Source organism: Rattus norvegicus, chromosome 1, assembly GCF_036323735.1.
Source record: "Rattus norvegicus strain BN/NHsdMcwi chromosome 1, GRCr8, whole genome shotgun sequence".
Lineage (NCBI taxonomy): Eukaryota > Metazoa > Chordata > Mammalia > Rodentia > Muridae > Rattus > Rattus norvegicus.
In genome coordinates, this window is record NC_086019.1 from 142,698,809 (window position 1) to 142,715,101 (window position 16,293).

Below are 16,293 nucleotides of genomic sequence, written 5' to 3' on the forward strand. Positions count from 1 at the left end.
CTACCCTAGTGCTTAAAGCAACACTGTCTAGCCTGGTCTAGCCACATACTGCAGGCCAAGCTGAGCTTCCTGTAGATGGGTTCCCATGGTCCCTAAGCAAGGCTCGTTCTTGCAGACCCTCAAACCACAAGCCGCCAGGCATATCCTTGGGTCCTTGTCGGATGGGTTGAGAAAAAAGAGACTTCTGTCCCCTGTGCTATGGCAGAGTCAACGATCCCATTCAGCTCTTGTGATTTGAACATCAGTTACACGCTGGACACTTAGCTGGGTGCAGTCCAGCTGAAGTTCCGGTGGGTCTGGAAATTTTCTGAGGCTCTCTAGCAAAACAGGGTGAAGTTAGATTGCCGATGCCAAGTTTGAGTCCTTATGTCTGTATTTCTAAAATGGACAGGGAGTCCTAGGGAAGATCTGTTTTCCTGGAAGGGTGAGTGTTGCTGAAAAGTCATAAGGGTTCATTATGCAATTGTTAACAAATTAGGAAGGCATGTTGGTGTGTTTACCAGAGAAAGCAGACTAACTGAAATCTTAGGGAAGCTGTAAGTTACGAACTCCATCCCTTGCCACCTTATTTGGGAAAAAGTAAGTCCTAAGGAAGGATGTTGATCTCCTTTTAGAGAGGTTATAAATGGATACCAGAACACTGCATTTCTGGTGTGAATGTTTCCTACTATCGAGCCAAACCTCAAAGCAAACTCAGTCCTCCCCCTGCTGCGTGACTGAGAGAGCCAGCTTGGAAGGGAAGTTCCCGCCCATTGTCCTCCCTGCCTTTATTATCCTGCCCTGCATGGACAATCACCATCATAGAAATGATCGCCATACTGAACCCACTCCTGTCTCCACAGACACACAGGTTCAAACCACAGCAGAATCTCAGTCAGCACTGCAAATGTCTTGTCTCTGCCGAACAGATGCAAGTTTATTTCTTGAGAGCTTGTTGGAGGTTCCTGCAGGGGGGCGTAGCTGCTTATATACCCTTGACTGAACCATCCTCTATTTAGGGAAGGTCATTCTCTTTGACCAAGCATGAAGCCTCCACGGAGACAGACGCATGGAGCAGTGAGGGTTGGAGGTCACTGGCCTAGCCAGCCTGATCATGCTCACATCCAAAAGTTGGTTTCTTACTCATTCCCTAAACAGTTTAGTCTAGTCTGGTCTAGCAACTTTTTCCATTCCATTCACAGTGTCTTAGGTGTCGCAAGTAACTTAGAGATGATTAAACATACAGGAGATGGCATAGTTACAAACATATCCTAAAGCCAGGAATAGTGGCACGTGTTCTTGTCATCCAAGCTACTCAAAGAGTTGAGGCAGGAAGGCTGCTTAAGCCCAGGAGTTTGAGAACAGGTTAGGTAATACAAAGAGATCCCATTCCATCATGCCACCACCCTCCAAAAATACCAGTCCTAGAGTATCTATGGTTTTGGATCTCTGAAGAATATTCTAGAACTAGTTGAAATGTGACACTGTATGGCTTTTCAGCTGACACTGTGGAGAGCTGCTGACTTATCCAGATGATGATGTAACATACAGTTGCTAGACCCTGTTTGGTCTGCTGCCCATCACTCTTCCAAAAGGCCCTTCCTGGGCTTCCTCCCCTGTGCCAACTTGAAACCTAGTCTCAGTTTCTAGGTCTTGGTACCCTGAAAGGGAAATAAGGCTTTGATGTTTATTTTCCTATACACTCCCATGCTTGTGGATGTTCTACAGGTTCAAAGGAACCAGTCATGTTAGCACATGCTTGTAACCCCAGAGTGTGCGAGGTAAAGGCAGGAGGAGCAGGAGTCCAAGCTCATCCTTGCCTCTGTGGGGAATTTGAAATTCGCCTGTGCTTCAGGAGACCATGTGTAAATAAATAAACAAACAAACAAACAAATAAGAAAGAGCTGGGGCTAAAGTAGAGTGCTTGCCTAGCATGCATAAGACTAGGTTCAATCCCCAGTAGCACAGGAAAACAAAAACCAAAATAAATGAGAACCTGGAGGGCTGATTTACTATACTGCTTGGTCCCATGACAGCTAGCACTCCTAGTCTGCCTGTGGACGGGAAAGCAGGCTCCGTGGCGGTTTCTCCTTTACATTGCTTTGTTCGTGTCTGTGCCTTGTTTTAGACAAGCTCTCTTTGGAGACCATGTTAAGAAACCCCAGAGCCTGGAGGACACGGACTTGAGCCGGCTCTACACAGCAACGTCCCTGATGCAGATCGATGACAATGTGATGAGGTGGGTCCCCAGGGAGTGCCGTTGGGCAAGTGTCAGGCCAGTGGCTGCCATCCGCTCTGCCCAGCGCCATGGCCTGGTCCCACCTGCTTCAAAGGCTTCTTTTCATTGTAATAAGTATCTAATGCTTAAAGGAAGTCATAGGAAAATTCTCATCTCTTGGAAGTGGGAAAAAAATATGACCACCCCATGTAGCACAGGCAGCTCGAACTGGGTGGTGACGAGTGCACACCTAGTGGTCCCCATCTGTACACTGTACACCCTGCCCCAGTACAGGACAAGATCAGGGCCACCCAGCTCTGCCTTTACAGTGGAGGGAAGTATTTCTTATACATGATAAGCATGTTTACCCAGACTTCAGTGGCCAAGTCTCTATCAAAAGAGATGGCCAAAGGTAGAGCAAGAGACCTACAGGTTTGAAATGACACACGGAACCACTTTCTGTGGGTGTCGAAGGGGTGAGACACTTCTGGGTGGAAGACACAACCCCGCCCACTTTTCACATTCCTTCAATTCCTGCCCGGACCCCTGGCACCTATGGCCTCACCTTTGCTGGTACTGGCACTTTCTAATTGAGGTTAGAAAACCTCACTTGTACAGTTGGTCTTAGACCTTGTCTTTCACATTTTACAATCCCTTGATACCTTTAAACACAGCCTAAAGCAAGCAGGTCCTCTCAGACAGGCTGGAGGCCAGGAGACCTCTGCTTCCCTTCTTCATGAGAATCCCCTTGCCTTTCACACCAGGGAAACCTGAAGGTATCAGTTACTGTTTTTGCAAAGCAAATAGAGAAATGGAATTGCTAGTGTATGTAAAAGAACTAAACAGTGCCTAGCCCTCATATGATGCAGTATGTGACTTACTGTGCTGCCTATTGGGGGGAAAAGAGTACTTTAATTTAATATAAATTTCCCATCCATCTTCTTAGTTTAAGCTCAAAAGAAAACATCCCTCAGTTCTTGTTTCTTAATCTATTAATGTCTTCGTCATTAGTTGTATCAAATGGTAATGGTCCCATAATCAAACCAGCCCAGAGCATCCTCAGAGTAAGGCTGGAGGAATGGAATGCCTTGGGCAGAGCGCAGAGGAATGTGTCACATGCCCTGAGTGTAATCTCTGCACTCAGCCTCCTTCCTACCAGAGGTCTCTAATGGTCTAGCTTGAGCCTTCCTGGTCATTTCCAGAAGTATCTAAGAAGGCTGGAAGTGAAAGAGGTCCACAGCTCTGGGGGAGGCAGGACATCTCAGTGACCTGTCACCTTCGGAGAAGGTCACCTTCGGAGACTAGAGGCCCCACCCTGGAAGAAACGGGGGTTCAGAGGTCTTCCGGCCAACAGTAGAATTTGGGCCTTAGAGCCCACTAGCTGAACTCTCTAGGCCTTGGTGTTGTTAAATTTCAGTTTTCAGTGACAAATACTGCTCCTTGTCACGTCTTACTCTCCAGAACAGGTTTGATTTCACTTTCATTCTGGGGTAACCTTGCTGAAAAGAAAGTTCTAGCGCATGTGTGCCTGTGAACCTGAGTTTCTGTCAAAGGAATAAAGGCTTTATACTGCCTCAAAAGACATCACAGCCATGATGATTATTACAGTTAACATTGACTGAGATTTCTCCAGTCCGTGTCAGAAGCCTCATAGCACCATTAAGGAAGGTCCTGTCTTTGATCCACTTTACAGTGAAACAGCCAATGCCCAGAAAACCCGAGCATTTGCCTGAGATTACCCAACCAGAAAGTGGCTGAGCCAAAATTTGAATCCAGTTCCTAAGCCCACATTTCTGACTCCAACCAAACTCTGAAGTCAGCTCTGTCCATTTTAGTGCGGGAGCTTCACCACAGTGAAGTCACGGCCTGTGTGGCTCCTGCCACTGCAGAGAGTTAGTGTGGAAACCGGAGGCTCATCAGCTCTGTCTTGTAACTGATCTTGTTTTGCCTTTGCGTGTGCTTGTGTTCCAGAAAGTTCCATGGCTATAACTCCCTGAAGGAATATTATGAGGAAGAGAGCTGCATGAGGTACCTGCACAGGGTGAGTGGCAGCCCCTCTTGGAATCACTGTCACTGCAGCCACTGCAGAAGCAGAGCCAGGACCCGCTGAGCTCCACTCTAGCATCATGGCAGCTGAACTGTCACTTAGCTAGCTGTCCTCTCTGTGACTAGCACAGTCTAAATCCCAGAGCTGTGCTCAGAGCAGGCTTCTCTCAAGTCTGTGAATGGCTTGCAGCAACCAGTTCACCCTTAGACATCCTTTCGCAGTACAGTATTGCCTGTTTTCTGGTGTGGTTTCACGGGAGGTCCTTCTGGGTGTCTTTCCACCCTAGACCCTTTCTTGTGGCCACATGTATCTTTTTAACATGCCGCCCAGGGCTGAACTCCCACATTTCTTGCCATGATCCGGCAAGCACAGAACGAAACAGATAGAGCTGTTCATCAAAGAGATAAGGGGCGTGCCTTCTGGACATGTAGTAGGCATAGGAGCACACACCTGGAGTAACTAACCTGGCATGCTGAGCCAGGAGGATTGCTGTGAGCTTGAGTCCAGCGTGAAGTACATTGCAAGCACCCAGCCAGAGAGAGCTACGTAGCGAGATCACACTTCAAAAAAAGAAAAAGGAGGCCAGCAAGATAGCTTTAGCAGGTGGGGGTGCTTGCCGCCAGGCCTGGTGTTAGTTCAAAACCATGGTAGATACAGAGAATTAACTTCACAGTTTGTCTTCTGACCTTGCATGCGTGAGCACATGCGTGGACACAGACACACATAAATATAATTTCTTTTAGCAGCTACAGTAAACCTTGTGTTTACTAAGTTTTTTTTTTTTAAGATTTATTTTATGTCTGTGAGCACACTGTAGCTGTCTTCAGACACACCAGAAGAGGGCATCGGATCCCATTACAGATGGTTGTGAGCCACCACGTGGTTGCTGGGAGTTGAACTCAGGACCTCTGGAAGAACAGTCAGTGCTCTTAACCACTGAGCCATCTCTCTCCCCCCCCCCTCTCTCTCTCTCTCTCCCCCTCTCTCTCTTTCTCTCTCTCTCCCCCTCTGTCCCTCCTCTCTCTCTCTCTCCCCCTCTGTCCCTCCTCCCTCTCTCTCTCTCTCTCTCTCTCTCTCTCTCTCTCTCTCTCTCTCTCTCTCTCTCTCTCTCTCTCCCCCTCTGTCCCTGCACCCACACACACACCCTGCAGCTCAGTGTCCACCTATCGTCCTCAGCTCACGGGGATGGCTGTGAATTACTGTTCTGTGGCTGTCTTACGGGTCCATCTCCATTCACCCATGCGCTTGACACACCAGTTCTAGGACAGCACAGCTATTCACTGTCAGGATGACACTTGAGGACAGTCTGTGTGCCCCGTCAGCACTGCCTACACCCTCACCAACAGGAGGCGCTGTTCTGTTTTTCTCATGTGCATATTGAACACAGGCCTGCCAAGAGCTCCCTAATCCACCAGCCACTATTATTTATTTGTATAGTTTGGTTGAAACAGGTACTGAACCTAGGGCCCTTCATTTTCCAGGTAAGGGCTCTGCCACTGAGCCACATCTCTAACTCTTGGTGGTGGATTTTTTCTGTGTGTTTTAAATAGGGCATATATATATATATCTCCACCCCAGGCTGGCCTTGAGCACACAATTCTTTTGCCTCCACCTCCCAAGTGCTAAGATTATAAATGTTCATATCTCGTTCCCACAATGTTTGCATCGTTAAGATTCTTCTAGCTCTTTCTCCTCTTTCTCTTGTCTTTCCCCTTTGTCTTGTTCTCCCATTAAACCTCTCCACATGGGGAAAAAAAGATTCTTCTAGAAGGTCTCTTTTCCCTCTAGTGGAATTCACTACACTTCTCTTTTTTTTTAAAGATTTATTTATTTATTATATATAAGTACACTGTAGCTGTCTCCAGATACACCAGAAGAGGGTATCTGAAGATCTTTACAGATGGTTGTGAGCCACCATGTGGTTGCTGGGACTTGAACTCATGACCTCTGGAAGAGCAGTAGGGTGCTCTTAACCTCTGAGCCATCTCTCCAGCCCTACATTTCTCTTTTTTACAATGTAAGCTGAAGGAGAGAGAGAGAGGGAGAGAGAGAGAGAGACCTTGATGCTATCATTTTCTGAAGGGCGTGGCTAATCTAAAGCACTAAAGATTATCAGAAAAGCTGAGTGTCATTGAGTTCTGCCCTGTCTTCTCTGAGCACGCAAGTCTCCTGGGACACTGGCAGCTTTGCTCCTGTGCTTGGTGCCCAGCAGTGATCAATGTAGACCTGTCACTCATCTCACTGCCAATGACAATGGGACATCCCTAAGGTTCTAACCCAGCAAGCTGAGCTGTGAGCATTTCCCTCACTTCGAGGGCACATCTGGCATGGGGTGGGCGTTTAATTCCAGTCTACCTCCTTCCTGCAGATATACGTGCCTCTCATGCTGGTCAATGCTGCTGACGACCCCTTGGTGCACGAAAGCCTTCTAACCATTCCAAAGTCTCTCTCAGGTGAGTTTCTTCTCACAGCTTCCCCAGCTGTGCAACAGATTACTACTGTAAATTCTGTCACTTTCAGTGACTGTCAGCATATGGAGACAAGCCTCTTGAGAGAGGTGCAGCTCATGCATGACATAGTCCTAGGTTGCAAAGGGCCCTGGGTACACCTTCCAGGCTGCTTCCTGGTGCAGGAGACAGGACCCTTAATGTCCGTCACCAGGAGAGCACTCCGTAGCAGCGTTGTCTCGGGGCTCGAGAGAAATAAAGAGATATTTAGAACTAAAATTTGTCCTAAACAGCAAAACCAAACAAAGCCAATTCTGCTGCCTCTGATGGCAGCCTCTCCATCTGCTGGAAGAATGGCAGTGAACACTGCTCATGGAAACGCTGTGCAGGCTCAGTCCATCCTGTGGTCACCACTACAGGGAAGGCAGAGGGAACGTTCTGGAGGGAAGGCTGGAGGTTCAGTTACTGTGTTATTTGCATTGCTGATCTCAGGATGCCATCTCCACAGTCCTCTGTGACTACATTTCCTCTGGAAATACAGCAGCCTAAAGGAAGAACTGTTTCCTCTCCCTGGCCCCCAGCTGCAGGAGTAGATAAGATAACAGAGGAAGGGCTTCCACCTGACAGCGCTCCTGTACTGCTCAGGAGAAAGGCCTCGTGGGGGAGCCCGTTACTTGATAGAAGCGATCTCCTGTCAACCCCCAGCCACCCACAGACTCCCAGCACACCACAGAATGGCCCACTCAGCCATGTGCAACAGCACCTATCTCCTTCTGGACCCAAAATAACATCCACAGGACGAATGCTAACCCACAGAAATGTCCAAAATAGCAACTAGGAGGGAAGAATAGAGGGAGGGAACAAGAAAAGAGCAGAGTCCACTGCCCCCCATGTCCACTGCCCCCCACCCCTCCCCTGCATCTTCTAGACACCTCTCCAGTAGCCATGGAGACCAACTTACATAAGGACCCAAGGTCCAGCCTCATGCCCTCAGCTCCCATCCATTAGCACATGGCAGGCACCAGGAGCCTGGGCATCTTTTAACGCACCTTGCAGCTTGAGCCTCGGTCCTGAAGATTGCTGCAGGGCCTGAGAAAACTCTGCCTTGAGTTCTCCTTCTTCTCTTTGGTGTGTGATTCCTCCATCCTCTGGGCCTTCCCTCCCTTGCAGTTAACTATCCAGAATCTGCATTTCAGCAAAATATCCTGAGTAATCCAGGCACACAGAGTTGGGTAGCGTGGCCAGTCAGATGGGGCATTTCAGCATCACCGACAAGGTGTTGGTTCCCTTCTTCTCAGCCCGAAGATTTTAACTTAATCAGTCATTTGGGGGTCAGCATGCAGCTCAGGTTTATAGAGCTTAAGTGTGTGTTCTAAGGATCTCTGAAGCTGACACCCATTCTATGAACTGGGTTCTATTTCCTTATGTTGGCAGTGCTGTAGACTGAACTCTGGGGGTTTTCACATGCTGGGCACTGTTCTACGGTTGAGCTGTGCCCCCAACCCTTTTGCCCATTCTACACCAAACTTGTGAGTTCCTGCTGACTTGCCTGCCCACTTGAGAAAGACGGCACAATACACGGGGGCTGGATACCCACTTAGGTACCTCTGAGGAATGCTCAGGCCTCCAGCTTGGAGTTAATAGGATGTTGTAATTCTGCTGCCTTTCCCCCTACAGAGAAACGGGAAAATGTCATGTTTGTGCTGCCTCTGCATGGGGGCCACCTGGGCTTCTTCGAGGGCTCCGTGCTGTTCCCAGAGCCGCTGACATGGATGGATAAGCTGGTGGTGGAGTACGCCAATGCCATTTGCCAATGGGAAAGGAATAAGTCCCAGTGCTCAGACACGGAGCAGATGGAGGCCGAGTTAGAATGAGGCCTCCGGACTCTGGCGTGCTCCAGCGGCCCTCCTCTGGAACCCACGCTTTGACGGCTGTTTCAGGTCTCTCAGTGACCTGGATCTGACCTCATACCATCAGTGGGGGGTTACCCATCATGCAACCTGTCTAAAGTAGGCGGCTCTCCCTGGGAGCTCCAGGCTATTTTTGTGCTTAGTTACGGGTTTTCTCCATTGCATTGTTAGCCATGGTGACAAGCTACAAGATTCTCACCCTTCTGTCCAGTTTCAGTGTCTGATTGCTTTCACAGCCAGTAACATCTAGTTTTCCTACTAAGGAGCTAGTCTGAACTACAGTTTTGCTTTGCCAGTCAAAGGCCTTTCCCTGAGAACAGTGAAGGATGTACGTCACTTTGTGATGGTTGTAGGCGCCCTACCAGAGTCCCCACCAAGAAGTCATATCTCTAGTGCTGAAGACATCACTCAGCTTGGGAGTCCGAGGACCTGGGGCTTCCTGGGCCTGAACTTTGCCTGTGAAGCAAAGGAAGTTCTCTGATCAAAAGCCAAGTTTTCCTTCCCACTGTCTCCCAAGACACCTCTGTCTTCGTCTTGCTGCCGCTGAGAGTTGCATGGGGCACTTGTCTAAAAATTCAGCCTCCCAGATCCCTCCCCTTAGAGAGGCTGACTCAGTGGATTCGGGAAGGGCTCTGGGGATTTTAATTTTTGACAAGTGCCCCAGGGAATTCTCATCATCCAGCAAACTGAGGGAAACACCATACTCCTACGCCTTTAAGTTAGAAAGATCTCGGTGGCTCCTTTAATTGCCACTCATAAGCCACAGTGTCTCTTTGCTCCCAGAGACCTCCAAAGCAGCCTATTGTATGGCTGCCCTTGTGTTGTGATCTCCCTAAAGGGGAGAAGACTGGAGCTGAGCCCTGGCTCTGCTTCTCCCGGCTGTATGACCCTGGCTAAGTCCCTTCGGACTTGACTCTCTTCCCCTAGTAAGTGGGGGATTGGACCAGGTAGATTGCTGCGATGACCACCAGTTCATCCTTCCAGGGACGCCTGGGCTCCACCTCCAGGCTGAGCATGTAAATGCCATTCACTGCATTTCCCCCTCCCCATTTCATAGAGAGAGATTTGAGAGTCTTAATCAGTCTCTTGTAATTTTTAGTTTTTCATCCCAGTTCTACCCAAGATCTAACTGATACCAAACAACCCAAAATTTGGATGTGAGTTTGAAGAAGTGTATTTCCGGCTAAGAGAAAGGGGGTGTTCTTTTGAAGTTGGTTTATACTTAAATAGACTCTGTGTGTTGTCTGTTGGGTAAATCTTTCTAAAAATGTCTTCTCAAGCAGACTTCTTACCCTAGGGTTCAAGTGCCCTTCTGGAACCCTGTGGTACTTGAGTCCCTAAGAACCTGCACTTTGGAAAGTCCATTGCTCTGGGGAATTGAATCCGACTATGGGCGAATGGCCTGGACGCATCACTGTTTGTTCTGCTTCGTCTCCATTGGCACCAGGACAGACTGAGATGTAGGTGTGGGTTTGTGTGGCTGCTAAAGGAACCAGCTGAACACCTCGGGGCTGGGGTGGAATAGAGCATGGGCAGTGGCCCGAGAGACTGATAGGAAGCCTGTACATGGAGCATTGTTTTCTGACAATCACTAGATCACCCCAGTCATCAGTAGTCATTCTCTCCGGACACTGAGATCTCTGTGGCCTCCTGTCTGCTCTTTGCTGTCATTTCTCAAACCCACCAAATCCTGTCACTGTGCCCCTCTAATGGTGGCCATTTCTCTGTTGCATTTCTCTTAGCACAGATTGGCACTTTATCATTCATCCCTCAATTTGGAAGCGAATCCTCCTCTGTCGATTTTCCCTCCACCCTACCACAGCTATACTCTAGAAGACTCACACATAGTTCCTGCTTACTGCCTTCATCCCTGAAGACTTGTAATGAGAGGAATAAGGCCATAGAGCTGAGTCACTGTGCCCGGAAGTAAGGGGCTCCCTCCGCTTGCCCGAGGTCATCTCTTCCCAAGTCCTGGCAAAGCACTGGCTTGGGTGCCACCTGCTTCAGAGAAAGTCAGCCCTGTAGTCACTTTAGGAGCAGGTGGGAGGCTGTCCTGGGAGCCTGGTCCGTGCATAGCCCTGGAGGCCTGCTGGGGAGAGCCAGTGCTGCCACACTCCTGGAGACCCAGCCCTGGGACTGGGGGAAGGGACTTGTGCCAGCTGAAGCCTCCTTCAGTGCGTCACTCTGAATGGCACTGGCGTTCCATTTTGCTTCACATGAAATCAACTGAAGCTCTTTATTCAAGCTTTGGGCTCTCAGACATGGAAATGAGACCGTGACCATGGCAGTCGGACAGGGAAATTCTTGTTTGACCCAGATTGAGAGGACAGAGGCATGGCTGTGGAGGTGCCAGCTTGACTAATGAATGAGGAAACAGCCCTCTATGTAGGTCAGCCACTTTCCTTCCTCTGGGCTTCCTTGTTTTCTTCCCAAAGTCATCCATTCCTGATAATGATGTGACCTGTCTGCTGGCTACCAAGTACTTACTTGGACCAAAGGCTGAATTTTTAGAGAGCATTTATTCTGTTTTTTAAATCAAGGTATAAATTACATAGATGTAGACAGTTCTATGGCAGGAATAACATTAAGACTCAAGTGGGGAGTGCACCTATATTACTCCAGTTATATTCCCAACTTCGCAAATAATTGGAAAACATGAACTTCAGTCAAATTAGGATTACCTAGCTTGGAAAAAAATCTCAAAACTGCACAGCTAGCAGGGAGGCTTGCAGACTGAAAACCCGTCCTTTCCTGCCAGAGCCGAGTGGAGGTGGAAAGCCTGTCAGTGTGTTCCTCTCGTTTCTGTGACATCGTATACTCACAGAACCGTAGGATCTACTGTCTTCCTTTATTCACGTGGTGTTACAGAGCCAGGGTCAGGAGACCCAGTTTCTCATCCCCGCTGACTCTGACTCAGGTCACTTCGCCTCTCTGAACCCGTTACCTCATTCTACATCGTCTCTAAGGCTGTCTCACCCTCTTGTGAATCATTCCCTCTGTCATCTCTAAGTGTATCTGAGGCTGACGTAGAAGGGGCGAATCCCAACCCCTAAGTTCATTTTGAGAGAGAAGGAGCGTGTGCATTCAGCCTCTCCGAGTTAGGACCCGAGACAGCATCCAGGGCCCTGTCTTTGACCTCTCTTCCTAGTCTTCACTGTTATGACCGTTTCCTTGCTATTCTGAGGGTAGTCCTGTGACTGGAGCAGAGAAGGGCCACCAGTCATGAGGAGAGCATCTCCAGCCTTCATTGTGACCAGGCAAAGTGTGGATGGTTGCCAAGACAGAAGTCCCTCCTGTGCAGGCTGTTTCTGAACTCAGCTGAAGCTTCTGAGTAGCGGAGCTTATCTGGCTGCATCCGGATAAGAGCTCTCTTTGTAAGCGACTGACTTGAGATAGAGTTTGCCAGCTCCGGAGGTACAGAACATGTGTTTATTTTTGCCCCGGAAGCAGGTGTTAGAGATGTGAGAGGCTTTTCTTTTCCTGTGGCCTTGATCCTGACTTGAGTGACAGTTTTAAAAGAAGAAGGGGTGTGGGGGGTGGAAACAGGACTTGTGGAGTTGAAGGAACCGCCTGCATTTTCTTCCTTTAGGCACACGAGACAGTTCTTAGGAAGCATGTCACTTCAGCATCCTGTCGCAGTATCATCTGGAATTGTTTTCTTTACCCAGAAAGCCTTAACTTGCCTCTAGAAAATCCCCTGGTATGACAATATTGTGGCATAAGAATTCAAACACTTCTGCTATGAAAGTCTGAAGTAAAGCCACAGCCAAACCAGAGAATTTCCTCAGGTGGCCTGGAGGCTCCTATGACATCACCCCACCTCTCACCCCAACAACACGAGTGATCTAGAACAAGCTCCTCCACCCGTCTTCTTGGCCTTACTCTCTTTCAAAGCCACATTAGATCACTCAAATGCTTCCAAAAGGGGCCTGCTTGGCATTAAGAGGCCAAGCCATTGAGGACTCAGGTTTCTTCTACCTGTTTTCTAAGCAAAGGACTGTATCTGTCTGGGGTCAATTGTCCTAAACTATATTTACAGCTAAGGACACAGGAGCAGGCCCCTGCTGGCTAAGGAACCAGAACGGCATCCAGAGGAAAGGCTGCTCTGACAGCCCTGCTGCCTCCAGGTGCTACAGCCCAGCATCCGCCTGAAGTGGTCCTTAGAAACAGGCCACAGAGTACAGCTTGCCAACAGTCCCCAGACACCAGAGCATAGATAGTTGTCTCTTTTGGAAGAGTCCATCTGCCATGTTTTCCAGCTGTTTTTCCTAGCATATATGTAGGTAGAGCTTTCAATGCCTAATGAAGAAGCTGAAATCCCTTTCTAATTGGTAGATTAAGACTGACATGGCGAGTTTCAGAAAGTTCACAACTTTTTACCAGACTCCTGTCAATTAGCGAAATCCATAACTGGTCCCCATTAGCCAAGAAACCTTCTGTTGCCATAAATTGGGGGCAGTCCACTTCTAGCGCTGTAGAAGTACCCTTAGTCTCAGTGGGCATTGTGCCCCCAGACCGCACACAGAACAGTCAACATCACCTAAAATCATTGCTGACCTCCTTGGTCCCCAGGGCCAACCACCGCTCTCCCAGGGCTGCTCTCATATAGTTCCTGGCTATAGGAGCTAAACTCATGTTGGTCTTCATTTTGGCCTCTTTGGTTTTCCTAAAGCACAAATCCGTGTAGACTCCTGTTATCTCTCCACACCCATTCCGGGTGACCTGGCTCTCTCCCGCAGCCTCAGGCAGACCTTCACTGTACCTGAGCGTGCAACTCTTCCCCCACTGCCGCTGCCTTAGTGACCAGGGCTGGGGCGGGGGAGGGGCCCGTTCGCCTCCCTCCTTTTCCCAGGTAGACTCCCACTGACCACAGTGGTCTGCTTCCAGATTGATTTTTTTTTTTTTTTTGAGAACCATCACTTTCACATTCCTGATTCTAATGTGTTTTGTTTTGTTCTCTGTGGGTTTCACGGAACTCCAGATGCTGCCCTGGAAATACTGTATTTTGGAGTTCATGCTCCGTAAGCCCCTGTGCTGCTGGGTCCTTTGACTCCTCCAGCAGCAGGTGTTTCGGACTTGCAATTAGCAATGCAACTTTTTCTAAATATGAGGATATCTACCTTTATTAAGAAGTTATACTAAGCAATGGCGTCCTTGTTTATTTTATGTTTTCACATTACTTCTGAATCTGTGGTGGTGAGCAAAGATCATTACAAACAAAAACTGTAATTTTGTTATCTTCGATTCAATGGAATTTCTTTACTTAAAAAAAAATAAAGACAAAAAAATGTAGAGTGCTTGGGTGTGTTCTGACTAGTGAGGGTTGTCTGCATGAAAACGGGGGTGCATCTGGGGGCCCCCGGGGATAAAGTGCTTGCTGCACAAGCTTGAGGACCTCAGTTCAGATCGGGGGGGGGGGGGTAGCTCATGCAGCTTGAAGACAAAGATGGGAGGACCCCTGGGGTCTACTGTCTGGCTGCTCTTCCCATCTGAAGAGAACTGCAGTTTCTTGTCTCAAAAACAAGGGAGAGCTCAGTAGAGGAAGTCATCCATCCAGTGTCCTCTAGCTTCCACATGAGTGTACACACAGACACACACACACACACACACACACACACAGGTAGATCCTGTGTCTGCATCAAAGCATGGGGCTTGGTGGCAACGTGCAGAACACTAATCTCCTCTCCCGAGTGATGTTAAGCCAACCTTGCAAATAAATACCAGATATGGCCAGTTCACACAAACCCATGCTTTCCAGGGAAGCAAGCCAAGAATCGGAAGTAAGGTAGCAACATTCTTCCCGTCACTTCCTAATCTGAGCCATGCAGAGAGATGCGGGGCAAGGTGGAGATGGTGGTCGTGTGCAGCTCGTGGGCCTGTCCAGTCAGGTTCTTACACACGGCCGAGCGAGCGTCATGCGAGTCTTCGTCAGGCCGGGCGGGTCGCTCAGGAGTCGTGGATCCTTCTCTGCTTCCTTTTGCTTTCTTGAGACAAGGGTCTCACAGGCTCCTCTCGACCCTAAGTTCCTGACCTTCCTCCTCTGCCCTCAGGCACTGGTTTAGAGGCCTGACTAGCACTCCCAGCTTGGTGGTCATGGTTGTGTCTCCCTTGGATCTGTCTTAACCTGAGCAAAGGGCCAAGCGCTGGCTCAGCAGGGAGAGTCGTATCACCTTACGCTTGAGCCTTCCTCCAAACCCTTTTTCTGCAAATCCTTTGACAAATGGGGATGAGTGGAGAGAGTGTAGGCTTTGGAAGGTGTAGGCCACCCAGACCCAAGATGCCCAGTATCGCATTTCAGAATTCCCCATCTCCTGTCACTTACAAAACAGACGCTATTTTTTTTTAATTATGGACCTTGATTTTATACAGATAAAGTCATGGCAGACACTCAGTTTTGACCTAAGAAAGCAACTTGTAAAGAATATTCCTAAAGGATTCAGGGTTTACTCAGCGATCAAGTACTTGCCTAACAAGTACAATGGCTTGGCCCAGCCCCCAGCACCAAAACCATAAAATAATAAAATAAAATATGGGATTAAAAAAAATACTGCCAGGTTAGAGATGTGGCTCAGCAGTTAAGAGCACTGACTGCTCTCTCACAGGACCCAGGTTCAATTCCCAGCACCCACGTGGCAGTTACTGTAACTCCAGCTCCAGGGGATCTGACACTCAACTGTTGTGGGCACTGTCTGCAGGTGGTGCACAGACACACCGTCAGGCAAAACACTCGTACATGTAAAAGAGCCAAGTAAAAAAAAATTAAAACGGGAAAGATTTCAGGTCTACTGAGAGGAAACGGGGGGGGGGGGGGGAGACAGATGGTGGCATTTGTATGTCCGAGAGGGTAAAGACACATTTGTATTCTCTTTTGTAGAAAGGAGTCCTCATGTTTAGCTTAACACAAACTGTTAATAGTTTGTTCTGCATCAACCATACACAGCCCAGGTGCCCCTGGGGGATTCCGAGGTTGATAGCAAAAAGCAGTAATTAGACTTGTGTTTCAAGAAACTCCCAAAGTCCCAGATAGCCAGAGAGTGGGGAAAGAGAACAAGAGCTAATGACAAGAAAGGCACAGACGTCAAGAAGCTCAGAAATGTGGGACACCTTACCAGAGAGGCAGGGCTGAGCTCTGCAAAGACCGTCTGCATACTTCCTTCCCACTCTTAACACCCACTGGTTAGAGAGGAACGTAAGGCAGCTTTGTAAAGATGCTAAATCCACTGCCTTGTCAGATCTCCCACTCTCTGAATAAAGCACAATTTAAAAATTAGATTCCTGGGCCTGGAGAGATGACTCAGTGGTCGAGAGTACCGACTGCTTTTGCACAGGACTCAGGCTCGGTTCCCGGTACCCACATCAGTCAAGCAGCTCACCATCTGAACAGGATCCAACACCCTTTTTCTCTCTCTCTCTCTCTCTCTCTCTCTCACACACACACACACACACACACACACACACACACACACACGTACACACATACTTTAAAAAGTAAAATCATCTTTTCTAGTATTCATGTTATACTATACTTAACATTTCCCATGGATGTGGCTGATGCCATGACAGAATAACTTTAAAGCTTCCTACTCCCCGTAGGATCCTGGTGGGCAGAGGTTACGAGCTGCTCTATTAGAAGCTTTAATAGGTTCTTGAATGGGCAGTGCCCTGGAAGTCTTGCTTAAAAATGCAATTCTA

The 16,293-nt window shown here is 48.4% G+C and overlaps 1 protein-coding gene across 1 annotated transcript in view; it reads left to right on the forward strand.

Moving 5' to 3' along the window:
- The window catches only part of Abhd2 (abhydrolase domain containing 2, acylglycerol lipase), an 81,145-nt gene extending 72,061 nt beyond the window's left edge, over positions 1-9,084 (forward strand). The window contains exons 8-11 of the mRNA NM_001106275.1: positions 2,108-2,218; positions 4,169-4,238; positions 6,613-6,697; positions 8,369-9,084. Of these exons, the coding sequence (NP_001099745.1) occupies positions 2,108-2,218; positions 4,169-4,238; positions 6,613-6,697; positions 8,369-8,565 (463 nt within the window). The 3' untranslated portion in view covers positions 8,566-9,084. The remainder of the gene's footprint in view (positions 1-2,107; positions 2,219-4,168; positions 4,239-6,612; positions 6,698-8,368) is intronic.
- The last annotated feature ends 7,209 nt before the right edge of the window (positions 9,085-16,293 follow it).